A 19,635-nucleotide genomic window follows, 5' to 3' on the forward strand; every position below is an offset into this window, starting at 1 on the left:
TTAATGGACAAGTTTTTATTACACGCTTCTGTCTCATGTTTCAGCTAATGCTTACATAATACGATGTTGGCGCTGCCTGTCTCGGTGCCACAGGGCGTACATGGGCATTTTGCTTATGCATCAACAGAACCTGTTTATGATCCCTGAGTGAATATCACTGTGGTATATAGCCATCGGAGCCCTGGGCTGTTTCCATAACATGGAGATGAGCAGGCCTCTATTAGTTACCCCGACCACAGTTATGTAATAACTGCAGGTGAAAAGACACTGTGGATCTGATTTCCATGACTGTGGTGTAATAATAACTATTTAAATATTTTCTGCTTCGCCGCTGAGCGAAACAAGCTGCTGTTTTATTACACCGCCACATATGGTGACTAAAAAGGAAACAAATACAAACAAAACAAAACAAAACCATCAGTGACAACAGAATTGCCCTTTGTAATGGTCATCTGGGCAACAGACCGTAGCAAGCTGATTGGATCTGAATGCATGTTTAACATGTGCTGTCTCTTATCGTCTTCCGTAGAGCTGAGGATGATGGCAGAAGGCAGGTTCGCAAGCCTGCCCAGGAACATGCATGTTGGCAGGCAGTGCCCACTGGCCTCCTCCATGGACCTGCTCAGCCTGCAGCCGTCTGTGGCCGACCTGCCCGCCGCCGGGGCGTACCAAGGAGTCTCCATTCACGGTACTCTGCCCCGGAAGAAGAAAGGAGGAGCGGCCGTGCACTCGTGGGACCAGCCTGGCTACATGGGGACCATGCCACAGCCAGCCCGTCACCGTCTGCCTCCATCTCCTCTCATTCATAACATCATTCAGGAGCACCAGCCTTTCCAGTTCACCGCTTACAGGTACAATCTTTATCCGTAGATCTTCCGTCAATTTAATAGAACGGGGTCACGTGTGAACGCAAGCTGGAATCAAAATTCCAGAAAAGTTGATTCGGAAACTGTCTGGGAATAGGACCCAAAATCTCTCAGTGAAGTCGCATTATAACTAAAATCACTCGCAAAAACTGTGTACTAACTCCAAATGCAGTAAGCAGACTGTTCAGATTCAGCTCCATTTACTGGAAATGCACTTTGTTCACACCCAGTTTCCCACCTACAGTTGTCAAATGGGGACAAATTATGATTTAAAGCAGCAATTTATTATGAATGACTTGAAGTCTTTGGTGAATTAGACTTTTGACAGCAATAGAATGCGTATCAACTATTCATTTCTCCAAAGTACTGTGTTTCTCAGAACAGTAATAATAATTTGTCCGTCACATATGTAGGAACGTCAAAACAAATCAACCACATGTCAGCCAGCCCCTAACTGCCTAATTATATGACTCGGCATAATTTGCAATGCATGTTTATTTCAAACAAACAAAACATTCTTAGCATATCTCATTATTTTTCTCTGACTGTAAAGTTCTGAGATAACATTACAGAGAGAAGAGCAACAGAGGGGTGCTTGCTTGAAGAAACCTGTTCAGTGTTTTCTGCCCATTCAGAGCTGTTGTGTTTAATACTGATGGGTTCTGGTAGTCATTAATGTGCAGTCAGTACATGAGATAGCCTGATAGGCCAGACTGCATGTCAATCACTCTTAAGACAGGTCAGGACTAGTCTGTGTTCACTCGTGCCCACCTACTTTGCCTCGCAGGTACTGACTCAGAGCTGTAGCTCTGTTGCCCTTCTGATTCTAATCATAAGTCAAAACACACCTCTTTAGTTTTACTTCATTTCATGATGAAAAACAGAAAGGTTTAAAGCAAAGGGAACTGAATATAATACAATGAATATAGTTTTTTTCTCCTCTGCCAAATGGATACAGTTCAAAAGGGATTTTATTAGTTGGTGACATAATCTGGGTGGTCATACATATAAATATATTTTGAAATATTTTAATGATATAAAAATGAAAATATATTTACTGAAAGCTCAGAAGACACAAATAAGAAGAGAGACATGCATGAGTGAGGTTTTAACTCTTTGCTCATTTAAAAAAAAAACAAAGCCTCATAACAGTCAGACTACACTCCAATATAAGTGTCATAAAGTAAGAGACGCACCTATAGAGGAGTTTTTATATAACTTGCAGTGCAACTTCTTGGCAGGATCTTTTGTCCTCACAAACACAGGCCTTTTAAAGCGTGCACAAATGACACATAGGTGTTCAATCAAGTAATGTGACTACTCAACCCAGTGAGTAATAAACAAGTTTAATGAATAAAAGCTCTTCCATTCTGAGCAGGTTTACACGTGGTAAAGACAAGGTTTAAATGGGTAAAATGGAAACTTAAAATAGGGGAAACTCCAAAATACAAAGACCAGGGAAAAAACAGTGAAGATAACTCCTTCAGAAAAGTGGATGTCTGCAGGACAATACTAAACTGGTGTGGTGTCAGCAGGTGTTATTAGAGCAAGATTTGAGGCAGAGGTGAGTGTATGTGTATATGGACATTCAAATATAATTTGTGTGGGCGTATGTTTATTGGGTGACAAAATTAAGACAGCATCTGTCCCTTGACATTTGAAGGTTCCCTAATGCAGGTCTACTATTTCACTCACACAAAGCCTGTGGAGTGAAGAGGGGTGAAAAATGAAGAGCACAACAAAAGAACTCTGCAGGACTGACGTTAGCGTTGGCGGTGACCTCAGGTGAATCTAGGGTTTCCATAACAACTCTTTGGTATAACACTGCATGACACATGGAGGCAGCGAGATACAAGTGTGACTTTCCTAAAAAATACAGGAGAAAGTGAGAAAGCAAGACAGAGAGAGAGAGGGTGAGAGAGGGGGAACTGGTCCCTTATGCACGTTTGTTTCTTCAAGGAATAACTCCTAGGACATCAGATAAAAGACATCTTTTCAACATCTCCAGGCAGTGGCTCGAGGATCCCAGTCTCACAATTTCACCTTCATCTAATGTCTCATCTAACTGTCATATAGAGGAATAAAGTGGACCTAACCCGGTATGCCCTTAGTGAAGTTTTGAGGAAGACTTTTTTTTTTGTGTGTGTCTGAGTGATTTGATTACAGACTTGACTGCTTGTGCTTTGTGTTGACGTGGTGCGGAGCTGTTACTTTAGTCAAGTTACGGTGGATGAGATTTCAGGATGACTGAAAAAAAAGCTTTGTCTTGCGCTCCTGTGAGAAAAACATGTCAGATAACTTTAGATTAGAGAGAATGCCTTTGCGTCGGTATCTGGGAACAGTCATCTGTCTGGCGAAGATTTAATCTCACGTCTACACCTCAACGTGTCTTCTTTTTTCTGTTGTTCTCTCTCTCTCTCCCCCTCTCTCTAATGTGGGTCATGTTTTCTTCTCTTTTTTTGGCTCTCCTGTCAGATAATCTGGCTGTGCTTGTGTATTCGTCCACATAAGTAAATTGAATAAATCTAAGTGAAGTTCTCATACCTATTTTTGTCCTCAAAACAGAAATGCGTAAATGAGTGAATTAGCATACTTCTGTGTACTCTGTGTTCAAACTGAGGTCATTCTATGGTTATCCACTTCATGATTTTTTTAAGACAGATTTTAGACCTAAAAGACTCCATTTCTTTTGTTCAAAGTCTTGTAAATCCATTTTATGATAGCAGTATCTGTTGAGTCATTTGCAGGATTTTCAGCTTTGGCGTAGTCTCGTCTCACCAACATGTGTCAAACAGCTGTTCTATTGGAGGACGCTGGATTTAGATGGTTTTCCAAGTCCCTTTCAGCTGAGGCAGGTGAAAAATTAGGAGATTTACTGCCTGACAGAGACAGATGAAAGAGCTTCAGGGAGAAGTGTGATGGCACAGAGAAATACACAGACAAAACGAGATTTGAACCTGAGATTAGCTTCACACAAAGAAGCTACCCACTGTGAGATCAAATCCGCTGACTCATAGTCAGGGAGGAAAAGAAGAGTGCAAGCGATTGAGTGAGTGAGTGTGTGTGTGTGTGTGTGCGCGCATGCGTGTGTTTTCAGTGATGGTACGGATCAGACAGCCTTGGGGGCTCATTAAAGCTGATGAAACATCCTGGAAGAACTAATTGTTGGTAGAACTCAGTGTACTTTTGGTACCAGCCCAATGGCGTATCCTTTTTAGGAAACATGCGGGGGGGGGGGGGGGGGGGGGTTTGTTTGTTTGTTTTGTTTCCTTCACCTTGCCAAGGTTCTTTGTCAAAACAATTCAGACAAGTCATGTGGACATGAAGGACATCTCCGCCAACAAATCAAATTAAAACGCACTGATGCAAGTGAGCAATCAAATCAGAGATGTCTGGTGTGACACCAAGCACTGTAATGTCATTGGGGGCAATGTTTTTATGCTTTTTAAAATGATTATATAACATTGAAGTCCTGTTTTCTGTGAGACACACAGCTTTTTAGGTAGTGAGACACCATTTTTTCTTTCTTTTTCAAACTGAGGCAAGATTTTCAGTTTTATGTAAGCTCATTACAGTTGCTAAGGACTCTAAGCATAATCCTAAGCATTCCCACACTGAGTCCAGGGGGGTATTCCAGAAAGTGGGTTTAGTGAAAACTCAAGAGTTAGTTAACTCAAAGTAGTAAACCTTCTAAAAGAAGAGCCCTATGGCCTCATTCTCCTAGCAAAACAAAGTCATAGGGCTCTTCTATTAGGAGATTTACTACGTACTCTGAGTTAACTGACTCTTGAGTTTTCACTAAACCCACTTTCTGGAATAGCCCCCAGGTACAGCCCTTGCTCCTCCATTCAAACTCATCTAGCAGATAGGAACTTGTAAAAAAAGTTGTTCAACCATGAGGTTTTTGTTTGATATTGAGTCCAATACAATATCTCTCTCACTCTATCTGAAACAGCAGTGTGCATTTCAGTACTTAGAGAGCACATGCCTGCACATGTGTGCACACACACACACACACAATAAATCCTCTCTGAATCTATCAGACTTTACTCTGTCATTTTAATGAAGTCTGCTCACACAGTGATAAAGTGATCAAAAGTTAATAATGAACCCTTGTGAAACTTTCAGTGATAGGAGGTGTGCCAAGAGAAGACCTACTGTACACGTTTCTCCATAGAGTCAAGCTGCCCCTACAGTCTGTGCTGTGCATTTGTTTTTCCAGCAACTGTCACACATGTGTTCATGACTGATGTTCTGACCTCTTGTGGTTTTTCATGTCAAAGGCTTTACTCTTGTGTTGGATGTTCAAACCCAAAGAATCGGTCACAAAGAAACCCAATTATCACTTTCCGTGACCTGCAGTGCAATCCCGTTTCGACATTCGGAGGTTTTGGGAAAGTCAGTGGTTATGCTGGGTACAAACTTCTTTTCTAGGACACAATGCATCTGCGGCTTGGCTGGGTTACAGACGGTCAAAAGAGATGAACAGGCCTCATTTACCAACCATTCTTAAGAAGAAATTTGTTTTTTAAAACCCACTCACGCAGTTTTCTGACATTATTCTTATTTAGGATTTGTTCTTGGGCAAGAACAGAATCTACGTACACTCAAAAGTACACTTACGCACATTTGAGTGCTGACATGTTTGTGAAAAATAATTGTGTTTTCTTAAATTCTGCGTGTGTTTAATATAGTATTTAAATTACAATAATATTTCATCATTTATAATTTTTTAAATAATTATTTATTATCTTACAAAGCATTATGGTCTTTTAAAATAAATAAACACTACACTAGCACTTCATGTAACACCCCAGAATGTAGTGCATATTCATTCATACTTTTGTACTATGAACAAAAAGAACAAATTGAGAACAGCTGATGGAGACTGTGATAAGTGAGCAGTAGTTTTACATTCGCTATTTATGGGTTATTCCATCTGAAACCAGACAAATAGTAAAGCAGGTGTGTGAGAATCAGTCGGTTTTACTTTTACGTATTGATAAATATTAAAATACCTGGACAGAGCAGACGCAGCCATTGTAGCCTTCGCTCCTGTCTGCTACTGTACGCGCGTCGCATTGAACCGTTAAAGCGGGAGCAGAAGTAATGGCTCAAGCTACTTGTTGGTTGTTAGAAAAGAACTCAGAATTACGAGGGAAAAAAAGTCAGAATTACGACGGAAAAAGTCATAATCGTGAGAAATAATACCGGAATACCGAGAAATAAAGTCGGAACTCCGAGATATAAAATCGCAATTCCGAGAAATAAAGTGGCAATTAAGCAAGCTTTTTTTTTTTTTTCATGTGGCGGAAACGGACTTCCGTTTTCTGTGTGTGCGCACGGCCCTGCAGTCTCATGCCCTTTTATGGGGATCGGTGGGGCGTTTACCTATGCTAATTAGGAACAACTGGCACGAGCTTTCAATTTACGACGACAATGGGATTCATCATTATCAGAACAAGATGCGAACAATTCTGCGGTTCAAGAACACGTCATGAATCTGACGTAGACTTTTCTTAGACTTTTCTCGAAAACAAATTGAAGAAAAAACTTAGGGAGATATTGGTGAATGAGGCCCAGTGTCTCAACACCTTGAACTGCCTACTGCTCTCTGTTATCTAACTCCAGCTGTAGCAAGGCCAGGTTTTTAACCTCCATGGTCACCTCTGTCATAAATCTGAATATAGCTCTCATTCCCCTAAGGGACAGATACACCCAACAACAGAAAAGAAAGAAAGAAAGAAAGAAAGAAAGAAAGAAAGAAAGAAACAGAGGATGAAAGAATATCAAGAGAAGGATCTCCAGCCCGCAGTGTGAGGGGGCAGTAGAAGAGAGGCTAAAACAGGAAAGAGGGAGCTGAGCAGTGCAGTTAGCTGCCGTAGCTGGCGCTGAACTCCTGAAATCTGGCTTGCTGGCTTTCTTTCTTTCTTTTTTTTCCTTCTTTTTGGAGTTTATTTTACTCTTGCCACTGTTTTTCATGCATTCTTTACTCAGAGAAATGCACCAGCAGGCATAAAATGACCCAAGATCATTGCTGTTGTTAGTATAAACTTGAGATAGATTACAATCTCGAAATCTTTTGCAGGGATGAACTTTGTACAAATATATGATTATTAAAGATTTTCCATATCAGCTTAGCTTAATTCTCTGTTGATGTTTTCCCTTCTCAAAATTGCACGCCACAAATGGGTGCATTAAGTGTTTATTGTACGCTCTCTCAGTCTGAATTTTTGAAGGAATTCTTATGTAAGACTGGAAGAATTAACACCCCCCACCCCTCCCCAAACTATAATCCCTCACATCTTGTAATATGGATTTAACTCTACATAAACACAATAGTGGAAAAGCTTTTTTTTCTAGAGGGGGGTAGTTGAAGGAGAGCTAAAAACAAACCAGATCTTTAAGTCAGACTGTGGGATGTATGACCCTTGGCAGAAATGCAGTTTAGTTTCCAGAGCTGCTATATGTCAGTTTTCATGAGGTATTTCCTCTTTTGCTGTATTTGCGTCGATAGCTGCTCTAGTCGTGGGGGGTGGGGGGTCTTGGAGAGGACAAACCCTTTGAGGCTGGGTTATTCCCTACTGTAGTGCTTTGGTAACTGGGGAATGTGTATATGTGAGGGGGGCTGGCTCTGGACTCATATGGCTGCGTGAATTAGTTAATGTGGTGTCTGTAAAGGGGGGGGGGCACGTCTGGGTCAGTGGTGGTGGGGGGGGGGGGGGGGGGGGGCAGGAACGTTGGAGGCAACCTCAAATAGAAGCCAAGCTACTACTGCACTGGAGAGAAAACACTCAGCAAACCTCAGAGGCGAAACGCCACTGTGGTGAGACAGACACTCTGCAGACGGTTAGACAAAGAGGAACAAGTGAATGTGTTCACTAAAACGAACCCTCTCTCTCTCCTCCAGGGACGCCAACAGCATGGACCCAGCCATGGAGTACGTCAAGGTAAGAGCCCAGTCCTTCTCTATCAGACACCTCCATTTGGTGTTTCTCATTTTATTTGAATTGAATGTGGAATGTCTGCTATCTTCAAGAATGCTGAAAAATTCCAGTGGAACTTTTCAGTTGTTTTAGGATTTAGGATTTTTTTCTTTTGTATATCTCATCCAGTGTTTTTTTGAGAAGTGGAAAGGGCAGAAAAACAAAAGATGGTTTACTTCCTGGGACTTCTGAGTGTTTAAAGAAGTTTAAAAAAAACAAAACAGGGGTACAGGAATAGGACAGGAACAGGGACCTAGTAATCAGTTCTCTCTGCTATTTTAAGCCAAATTATAAAAGCTTTGAATTTATTTGCTGACTGTAACACTTCATTTGCTGACTGTAAAACTGCATTTATTTCTACAATGAGTAGACAGGTGTGGAATATTGTTTCTTAGTCTGGAACTTTGGCCAGACTTTTTGCACTGTTCAAAGATCCACACAAAATGTGATGTGTATATTTGGAGTGTGTTTCTGTAGGGTGTGTGTGTTTGTGGGTATCTGTGTGTCAGAGCGTGATTTTTATGTATGTATATACTTGGTTTTCATGGGTGGGTACCTGCCCTTGAATTTTGATAGTGGTATTTTGATCAGACTTTAGTCATAAAAGCCTCACCTGTCTCAAGCATGTGTGTATGCTTGTTTTTTTCATTGTGTTTACTAGCTAACAGTTTGTTCCTCCTTCTGGTCATACCATCTTTCGTTGTGAACAATTAACACTTTGTGTGAAAAGTAGAAGCATCATTTTAAGACCTGAAAAACCAGACCTGTGCCCTTTAAACTGTGAAAGCAACGAAAATTTGTAGGCTTGATGGTAAAAACGACAATCTTTGTCTACCATATTTTGTCTTTTGTGGAGATTTGTGCTTATCTTTCTGTGTAAATTCATATTATGATGGTTGTACTTGAAGTAAGCTGCGCTTTGCCGGAAGCATCTGGCCAAGAAAATAATCTGTTTTGAATGATCCGATCAAGGCACAATGACAAAGGGATCCGTGATAGTTTATACGCGTTAACAGCCTGGGGGACAGTAGCAAAGAAAACCATTGATATTGAAAGCTATAATATAATCAAATTCATGAGAGCTTAACGTCATACACAGTAAACTCATTTGTAACGATAACCTTATTTTTCGGCCAGTTGGACAGCTCTCAGAAGTGGGCTGCTGTATTTGTATTGCCTTAATTACATTTTCCATTAACATCACCTGCTGCTTTGACTGGGCGTTTGAGCGATGACAACTACCAGTTTGTCCTGGTGCAATACCAAAAAAACCTTTGGCAGTCAGCTGAGATCTCTCTTTTCTCTCTCTCTCTCTCTCTCTCTCTCTCTCTCTCTCTCTTTCTCTCTCTCTCTCTGACTCCATCTGAGGGGTTTGCAGGCCCTTGTGAAGAGCAAAGCCCATCCTTGTCTTGTGAGTTTACCTCGCACATAGGAGGGTAAAGCAAACAACCCATGCATCACAAACCATATCAGTCTGCCTACCAACAGCATGCCAACAAAACTTAAGGAGTCCAGAGTGACTCGGGGAAAGATTCCGTATAATCTCAGGGAACATTCTTACAGGAAAAGATTCAGACTGGAAAGGATATCAGGGTTACAGCTGAGTTTTAGTCATTTCATTTGAAGGGAGCTTTTGTTTTTGAGTTTTTGAGATGAATTTCAGGATAATTGTACAGATAAACCTGCTGTAAAAGTCTGTGTTGGCTATACAGGCGGCAGAGGACAGCTGTCTAATCTCACTGTTTGGTGTCAAAGGGGTTATCATGAAGATATCACATATCAGACATTTCTGTTCAGAGCACAACTTGGCATGATGTCATGTCCTCACTTAACCTGTGTACCTCAGTGTGTGTGTGTGTGTGTGTGTAGGTAGGTGTGTGTGTGTGTGTGTGGGTGGGTGTGGGTGTGGGTGGGTGTTGGTGTCGGTGTGCGCGGTGTTTGAGGTAATAAGTCCTTTCCAATCCTTTGCCACTGTGTCTATTTCAAGGTGAAATTTACCCTGGCCTCATTAGTCAGGGTACTGTTTCCAATCCAGTGTTTAACCAACACTAGTGAGGCATGACAGAACAGTGCATTTTTGACACAGTGCATTCTTGGTTTTAACTCTGTGACTGTAGCTTGCTCCAGTGTACTAAGATTTCCACAGGGGGGGAAAAACCCTATATGACAGGAAAAAGACGAAACAGGAAAACCAAGCTTCTGTTTCTCCTTTTGTTACAAGTGAAAATGTAAGAACATTATGGGCTTCTTGGTATGTTATTAATTGCCACATAAAAAAAAAAAAAAAAAAAAATCAATAAAACTTTCAATATAATTTCTCTCCAAATCTAATCGGCTTTTGAAATGCTTGAAGGTTTAGTTTACTTTGACAGGAAGCTGAAAGTGGGGGGAGGGGGGGGCATTAAAGCATTCAGAAGCTGATGTCATTTCCTGTTTGCCCTGTGACCTGAAACTGACCACCAAAGAGGTCAGAGCAGACAGTATTTCAACAATACTAAATAGCAGATTATTGTGTTGAAGGGTATGAAGGATACTCCACAAAAACAAAGAAAGCAAAAAAGAAAGAAAGAAAGAAAAAAAAAAAACCCAAGAGGGTGTGGTCTGTTCTGCCTGGGGTTTCCGTTCTGTCCATCATTTCGCCCGGCTAATGTTGCGTGTGAACCACTGAACGCTTCAAATCTGATGTGCTACAGCCACTATCATCAAAGAGCATCTCGAAAGAGAGAGGGTGGAAATTGTTCTGGAAGGAACGATTGGCTAAAAATACCACTTTTCACTGGGTGGGGACCAAAACGTTCGCCTCAGGGGGGAAGATGGTGAAGTTTGCGGGTGAGGGAGTGCCATAAGTCAAATTGCACTAATTGCACTGTTCATAAATGAAAAAGAACCCAGCGTTTAACGTGACTCATATTTGGCTGTGTCATATTTTGTGTTTAGTGTCAGGTTGGGACACTAGTGCACAAAACGAACATGATCTGGGTGACGTCTGAAGACAGAGCCAGTCGGAAAGAAGAGAGAGGGAGAGAGAGAGAGAGAGAGAGAGAGACAAAGAGAGAAAGAGAAAACTGGAGGAAATGGTGTGAAAAAGTTGACCTGCTGAAAGTGACCCTCAGTAGACTCCTCCTGGAGAGGAACTTTTCACATGAGCCTTTGAGAGACTCATTCTTTCACATCTCTCTCTCTCTCTCTCTCTCTCTCTCTCTCTCTCTCTTCCTCTGTTTCGTTCGCTGACGGCAGAAACACACAGTATGGCCTGCTGCTCAGTAAGCAGCTAAGCTCTCATGAAAGCGCTTTAGAGAAACAATGGATCTCTGTGTGGCCTGACAGATCCGCTGCCCCCTCTGAAAGACCCTTTCTGATGTCCTGCAGCCAGTGCACAGAAATACACGAGTCTCTGTGACGGACAGAACTGGGACCGCCCAACAGGGTGCCTTCTGTTTGTCCAAGACTGACCATCAGCTGTGACTGAAGTGCTGGTCATTCTATTCGCTGAGAATTGCTCCGTCCTGGATCAGGAATGAAGAATAAGGTCCTGCGTTTAAAGGACAATGTTTGACCATCCACTGACCTCTGATCTGACATGGTGTTTCTCAGTTCATTTCTACAGGCCCTTTTATTTCACAGCATTTCACTGGACTTAGACTGGTGTATTTGACTCAGTATATTTTCAAGAAGGGTTTGGTGACCAAGTAAACTTAAATGAATGTACTGAAATGCCTAGACATGCATTGAGGAATATTTAGTCAACAGCTTTGTTTGTACTAATATCATCTGCTAAAAGCAGTAAAAACACGATTGTCCGATTAAATAATCTACAGAGAGGTCAGACAACGGTCAGTCTTCTGTCTGACTCGAAGAAAAAAAAAAAAAACTTGATAGAAAAAAACAGATCCAAAGTAAATGAGATCATTCAGAACATTGTAAAAGCACATAGTCAGTTATGTGAAGATAAAATAGACTGGTTTTATGACAGTAAAGTGATTATGATCATGATAAGAAAAGAATAGTCATGCTACACAGTACCAGAGCCAAAACTTGATTTTTTTTATTTTTTATTTACATACTCTGGCCTGTGTTCAGTAGTGATAAAAATAGCATATGGTTTTAATAACGCTTGTAAGAACCACAATGCGACTATTTGAATTTGCAGTAACAAGAGTGTTAACTCGGACCCATGTTAAGCCTTAAACGCACTTGCTGGAGGAGTGGATTACGTATTCTATCTCCGACACGTGAGCTTTAAAGTTCTCATAAAAATGGCACCATGATGCCTTAAAATACTCAGAGTAAAGTCACGTTTGAAAAGCGTGAACATTCACTGCTAGCGAAATGAGCAAGAGCAAGGCTCTGCCGGAATGACTTGTTGTAAGCCCACTCATTTCCCAAGCAGCGATAGCGGAGGCGCTTAAGGGACAATATTGCCCTCTAGTGTTCATATCAGTCTATGACAACGCACATAAAAGGTGGTGTCAAGGCTGCACTGATAGCGATGAATAGGATGTGTAACATAGGAAGAGAAGCTTAGAATTTCCATTATACGCCTTTAACTTAAAGATTGTACGTTTATCCCTTCGGGGCATGTTATGTAACTGTCATCTGAAACAAACTTAGGAATAATTAGATCACATTTCGCTAAGCTCAAATAGATTTCCTCTTAAGTCTTTATACTAGTGAGTATTTTATACAACCTGAGTATTCTACTACTATTTATTTTTTAAAATATTCTGTTAAACGTCAGAATCTCAGTATCTGACTTTTAGTGTTTGACGTAGTGGTATATTTTTCCTCTACTTGGGAAACAGCTTTTACGTCACTGATAGAAGGAGAAAAGATGTCATGTTATGGGTATAGTGATACAATGCTCTTTCCCATATTTTGCTATGTGGAAATGCAGATATGCCTTGTGTTTGTATCTGAATAAATCTTTCCTATCCTAAGGATAGGTTCGTTGTTTAAATCTTCGGGACAAGTAATTCTTCTATTATGAGACGCAGGGACACAGCCACAAGTCAAACTTAATATTTTAATTGAACATCGTAACTTAAAGCGTTCAAAACACTAGTTTAATTGATATTATGTATGCAGGAAAGTCCATAACTTGCATGAGGCTGGATTCAAATTTGTCCCGGCTTGCAGTCTATCCCGCGTCGGTCTGTTTTTAAACCGCTCGTTTTCATTTTCAGCCTTACAAAAAATACCGTCTGGGCCTCTCTGTCCGGGGAAAACTCAAAAAAATGTATTCGCTCGCAGGCTTTCTGGGGCTTTATTGAGTGTAATTAGCTTGTTTAGGAGCTGTCTTCTGGGAACGCGTTCCTCTGTTGCGAGGAGGGTGTGCCAGCCGGACTAAATGGCATTGTTTACCTTTTATGAGCGATTTGAGAGCAACAGAATTAAACATACCTGACAGACATGCAACTCTTTAACATCCGTAATATTTTGTCCGTAATTACGACTCGGGCATGACACCCCTGGACTTTTCCCATTGGCACAAACTTCTCTCTCAATATGATTCAAGACTTCCCTCTCTCCTTTTCAGGCCCCTCACCTTTTTTCTCTGTGTTTTACCGTAAAATATACATGATAGTTCATGCACCTTGGAGGACTGTAAAATAGAGAAATTGCAAAAACATGCAAGGAAACAGGGTTTTAAGTACGGCAGGCGTTTTTGTAAATTATAAATAAATAAATAAATAAATAAATAAGAGCGCAAGTCATGAGAGCGAGATTGTCGTGTTTGTGGTTATCACGCACACTTTCACATGCTTTCCGCAGACTTGTGGCGTTCACATTATAGAATTACAGCAAATGGTCATCTAGCAAGTCTGGGTTTCCCCGAGAGAGCAGACGCTTTTATCTAATTCTCTTAACGAAGGAGACAGACCAGAGAAGGTGCTTATTAGCTTTCTGTCGAAAAACAAAAGCCCTTTGGTTGGAGCGCAGCAGTAAAAGTGACTGCTTACTGAGGTGGTATTTATTTAAGCTCCACAGGGAGTAATATTGCAGCCCTCAGTCCGCTGTCCTCCTGCTGTGAGACAGGACAGTACTGGTTGTAAGTGGTCCCTTTTGGGTATTCTCTCTCTTTTTTTTTTCTTTTTTCTTTTTAGATAAACCTGCTCTCATCTCAGCTCAGCAGGACAGAGAGTGCTGACAGTGGCAGTGGAGTGATGGCACTGGGAGACAGGGCTCCGTCCATAGTGCAAACCTGTCACTCTTACTGATACTGCTGCTCTTTTCTGCTGCTCTCTGCTGTTTTCTGCTGATCCCCTGTTTCAGTCCAGAAACAGAGAAACTTCAGTTCAGAACTGCAAAATGCAATCCTTTGACTGCATATAGCTTTACCCACCCCTTTACGTGCGTTAATTAGTGAATGAGACAGAAGAACAGAAACACACAGAAATTAGAAACCACTGATTTTCTGTTCGGTAGGACGGAGGTAAATGTGTCTTGCTGACAGATTTGGAACTGAACGAGTGAGTAAAACAATTCAACGTTTAGAAAGGTGACACAAAAAGGGCATTCAGAGCGGCAGAACCAGTCAGACTCAGTTAGCGGTGGGTGAGCAGTAAGAAACACTGCCGCTCACAGTCTTTCTTTTCTCCCTCTCCTCCACCTCACTCTGTCTCTCTCTCTCTCGCTCTCTCTCCCTCCCCTCCTCTCCCTCCCTCCCTCCCTCTCTCTCTCTCTCTCTCTCCTCTGTCTGGGAGGGTTGTTGGGAGCGTAGGGTAGGGATTGGCGGCAATGCAACGAAGTGCTCACAGATGGCTAAGATTTCATTTGCCAGTGAGTAGTATCACATGGGGGAGTCCACAGCTCCATACATGGAGTGACCCGGGAGTGGAGCGGCATATGCAGAACAGGGCTCAAACATACAGAGACAGACTGTCTCACACACACAGAGAGAGCAGGTAAAACATGTTCACACTGATGAGTGGAGCAGAGATCCAGTTCCATAGAGACTTGGAGACTTTTTGAATTTGGTAGTCAAGTAAGGTTTTTTTTTTTTTTCTTTTTTAAAGAGGGTCTTTTTCAGTGTTAGTTTGTGTTGAGAAGTAAAGAGATGTCTGAGAGATGCAACATTCTGAAGACCATCACTGCAGCCCTGTGCTGTTTTTACCAGAAGAGCTCTGTCATCGGAGCCAAGGTGAGTGTCAGCCTGAACCCCATTTTCTACAGCCATCTGCAGTGGATGGACATTGTGAGTGTGTGTGTGTGTATGTGTGTGTGTGTGTGTGTGTGTGTGTGGGGGGGGGGGGGGTTAAGGGTTAAACTTTTAATGAACTTAGTATATCACAGAAAGTGAGGGTTAAGGGGTTTGTACCTGTTCAAACAAATCTATTTGTGTAGTGCATGGTTTTCATGGATTTACAACTAAGGGCAATTGAACATTTTGATATTACAGAATTTTATAATATCGCATGCAGTTTATCCTCAGCCAAGGTATCATGTTCACTGGGTTGTTGTGTGTATCTATAGGGAATCTGTGTGGTGCAAGCAGAAAAAAGATGTACCAACTGAAAGAGAAGAAATGGGAGGAGGGGGTGGAGAGAGGTCTCAACATCTTGTGTTTTAAAACCCAGAGTGTAGTTTTATGGTTACTGTCTCGGTTCTGGGTGTTTAGATATATTGCTCTTTTCATTAGGGTAAGTGAGGAGACTGGCCAGACATCTCTCCCTGTGTGACACTAACTGTAGAGGGAGCATGTGTATGTATGCGTGTGTGAGTGAGTTCTGCTTCCGTATGTTTCCCGTCAAATGTTTATGGGTACGTTTTTAAAATCGTTCGACCTCAAAAAATGTGAAACCAGGTGAAAGTAACCAGGAAACCGTAAGCTGTGAAGGAGTGAGACATGTAACATAAGTGATCTGTTGTGAGAGCTTCTCCTATTCGCCATTGACAGGTAGTGTTAAATAGATTGCTTTAAATAGTGTTAAATAGAGGCTTTAAATAGAGGAATTATTTATGCATCTGTTTATGGCTTACATAGAGGCAATATTTAACTGTAACATAACGCTCCATGAGTCAAAGGATACATTAAAGTACAGTAGTATTAACAGTAGGAAAATCTGATGGGAAGAAAGAAAAAGAAGAAAAAAAAAGATTTTTTGTTTGAAGTCATTAAAAGCAGCTATTGGTCAGAGGGTACGAATAAATCGTGGAATTCAAGGATTAAAGGATTTTTATTGTCATTTTTCCTAGAAATATGTCCATATGTTGTTAGTCTCATGGATTAGTCCTGGATAACGACGTATGTCATCAACGTTGTTTACCGTTGTCCAATAGCAGTTGAGCTATTGATCTCCCTTTTCGTTTTGTGTCGAAAGACTCGAGGCATTTTGGGAACACCATATTTTGTGTATGTGTATCATTCCCCTTCTTCAGATCCATCTTGCCTGGGATGATTTTTTTTTTCCCCCAGAATAGCCACCGGTTTGTTATTGCTTTCGTCTGGCTGTTTGGCCCACTGGGCCTTTAGCGAGGACTGGAGGTCTGCTAATACTTCAGGGCCTGTTTTTTCCTCGGCCTCCTTCCTAAAATAGCGGGGGGTTGTCATGGAAACTTCCGGTCTCTTGTGGACGGCGGGTGGACGTACAGATGTGGGGGTCTGAGAAAGACACAGTGGGCAGTGTTGGGTCTGGTGCATGGGGTCATTATTACCAAGACTGGATGGAGAAAAGCGAAACAGACTAAATGTTCGGTAGCGAAACTTTAGTCGCACAGGGGCTAATTCTGGTGCGGAGGGAACCGTCGATCGTTTCCTCTCTTTGAGGATGGCACGGGGTGTATCTTTATTTTAGTCGGTGTGACAGGCCTGTAAGCACAGCTGTGAGCGGAGCCATGTAGAGTACAGCTGTGAACTAGTCATACCCTGTAGAGGCATGAAATCCAAGCCCTACAGTCCGGCCTTAAATAAACAGGGTTACTCGCTTACCAAATGGCTATATTAACACCCGTCGGATGCTTCCCACTTAAACTCATCCACCATGCCCTACATAGACACACACGCATACACACAAAAACACACACACACACACACACACAGTGTGAGATGTGGAGAAGAAGGCAATATGGAGTATAATGAAATGGTCTAGCAGAACTGAAAGCTCAGCAACAGTGTGTGCTTGTGTGTGTGTGTGTGTGTGTGTGTGTGTGTAAGACAGCTGGAATCCACTGACTGACAGGAGATGGTAAGGTGCTGTCATAGCATGTTTGGATGAACATTAATGAAAGATGCTTTGGTCACAGCAGACAGCTTTGTTTAGGCACCCAGAGACTTCTCCGTCTCACTCTGCTTCTCCGTGCTCTTGGAGACTTGTTCCTGTCTGACGCACACGGTCTTGTCGTGTCTGATACGCTTTTCCTCCGTCTCAGGCATGCCCTAGGAAGAGAGTCTTCAATCTTCATTCGCTGTGCCACAGTAAAGACCTCTCTCTCTCTCTCTCTCTCTCTCTCTTTGCAGTCTAAATGCAGTTCGCTTGAGGAGACATTAAAGGAGTCGGTGTTTCAAAGTGATGCTGTACAGCTGGCCCTGGTTCCTAATCCTTTCTGCATGCCCTCCACGGGGGCTCTTACATGTTCTGGGCCTGATAGGGGCACAGTAGGGGTTAGAGAGAGAGAGAGAGAGAGAGAGAGAAAGAGAGAGAGAGAGAGAGAGCAAGAAAGACAGAGTGAATGAGCAAGAGGGAAAAGAGGAGAGAAATTCAAAGATTCTGCTCTAGAGCATCAGAACAACACGTTTACCAGATGGTCACACTTTAATCTGTTCTGACGATCAAACAACATTTTACAAATCTTCATTCAAAGGTCACTCATTGGATTAAGAGAGGTCAAAGGGTCGAAAGGGGTACTTTTAAAAATTATAATAGGAAAAAAAAAAATAGAACAGCGACATGAATTAAAAAAAAAAAAAAACAACTTAAATGCGCATAAACCCTCTTCATACATTCATCATGTTCCATTTGCCAAACACTCTCCCTGCCTCACTATTATGTTACATGAGCAGTCTCTGTGTCTCTATGTATGGGAGTAAGTGAACTGGGAAGCTCCTGGGAGCTCAAATGGAGTGGTGTTATGATGGAGGACTTAAGTGAGGAAGCAGACCGGAGGCCCTGGGGATCCCCGGGCGTCATCACTCAGAGATGGGACACTTAGATGATCTTCTCTGTTTACGTGTGCACAGGAAGGGTGAGACCCAACACCAAAAGGCCCTAGATGAGGCTGATACCACTGGTCATAACAGGCCCACTAATTTCCCCATTGCCAGCGGGACTTTTAGTGTCTTCATCTCTCGGTCACCCCAAAGGAGCCTACAGGAAAACACTAACTACAGTTTGATTGCTTGTGATGCCGAAGCTTCGCTGTAAACATTTCTAATGGCCGTTTGCACTGGGGATGACTCCTCTAGGTATCTGACCTTTTTCTGCCCTCACCTAACATAATCTGTGTGGCTTCCCACTTAAACGTGCTTTTTAACCATTTGTGCAACATGGGCTGTGGTACGGGTGAATGCGTAGTGGAGCAAAGAGGATTACGCGTTAAGGAATGGAGCGGGGGAATGGTTTCTCATTCATGGTCATTAACTAAAAGCGGCTTACCATGGTTTCGTTCTCTGTAAGTTCAGAGGTTGGCCCATCAGCTTAATAAAAGACTGGTCTGGTGCTGATACTCTTAGTTCTCTAAGGGCCTAGAACTTCCCATATGAGTCCATTTTTTTTCTTTCATCTTTGTTTTTATCTTTTGGTCTTTGTCTTATCTTTTATCTTTTTACGATTCTCTAGAAATGAGATGAGGGTTTACCAGGCTCTCCCACTGTTGAGGAAAACTGCATTAAATCTAGAACGAGTTTAAGCCACCCAGAATCGTGTAAAACACGGACGTCGTTCTCTGTCTCAGAATACAGGCAGAAATGCTAAGAGCTGCCCTTTATTCGCTGACTTTGGAAAATTGCCTTAAGCCTTTGAACTGGTCAACAAAGATGAGATAATTATCATTACAGGCAGTAATGCCTTGAACTGCACTGATGAGAAGAGATCGAACAAATGGGCATTATCTCATTGGTTGCCACAATCATAGTGAAAGCATTCCGTTCGTGAATAAGCCCACTCAGGTGCCTAAGTTAAGAGTGTCAGTACGATGATGTCACAGAGCACTGGATGACTGTCATGACATACAGCCAGAGCAATTCCCGTGTGATTTACTACTAAAGAATCCATGATGACAGCGCAGAAAGCAAAACTTAAAAGGGGGCTTTGTGGTCAATCACTGAAGTGTACTCAACACATGTGTCACTAGCTCTAAATGAGTGGATTAATAAAAGCATGGAGTGATCAAGTGATATTACGTGCGGACGTGTCAGCGATGTCTTTACCTGATGAAGGGTTTAACTGCCGTCATCTCAACATCATGACACTCGTGACTAATCACGCTCATGGCTATTTTTACAGCCAGGTTCAACGTTTTATGGCTTCAGTTCAATGCCAAATGGACCCAAGCCCAATTTCGTCGCTTGGGATAATGAAGCAATGTCGTATTGTCAAAGAAATGTCGAGGAGATGCCAGGAGCGTCTACCTCAACCGACCAAAAAAAAAAAAAAAATCTCAAAAGTTGCTATAAAAATCTAATGCATCAAACTCTCAAGCTTGGGAAGATGTGAGTTGAAATTTTCAAACATGTTTTCACAACCGTAGGTTTTCTCTCTCTCTCTCTCTCTATTTTTTTTTTAAATTTGGCTCTTGATTTATGTATTGTGTAATGCTGTTGTTAGACTGAAGCTTTAAAAACAAAC

The 19,635-nt window shown here is 41.9% G+C and overlaps 1 protein-coding gene across 1 annotated transcript in view; it reads left to right on the forward strand.

The window, feature by feature from the left end:
- Positions 1-529: 529 nt before the first annotated feature.
- The window catches only part of bcar3 (BCAR3 adaptor protein, NSP family member), a 31,561-nt gene continuing 12,455 nt past the window's right edge, over positions 530-19,635 (forward strand). Inside the window, 2 exon segments of the mRNA XM_030784695.1 lie at positions 530-851; positions 7,777-7,816. Of these exon segments, the coding sequence (XP_030640555.1) occupies positions 538-851; positions 7,777-7,816 (354 nt within the window). The 5' untranslated portion in view covers positions 530-537.

This window comes from Chanos chanos, chromosome 9, assembly GCF_902362185.1.
Source record: "Chanos chanos chromosome 9, fChaCha1.1, whole genome shotgun sequence".
NCBI lineage: Eukaryota > Metazoa > Chordata > Actinopteri > Gonorynchiformes > Chanidae > Chanos > Chanos chanos.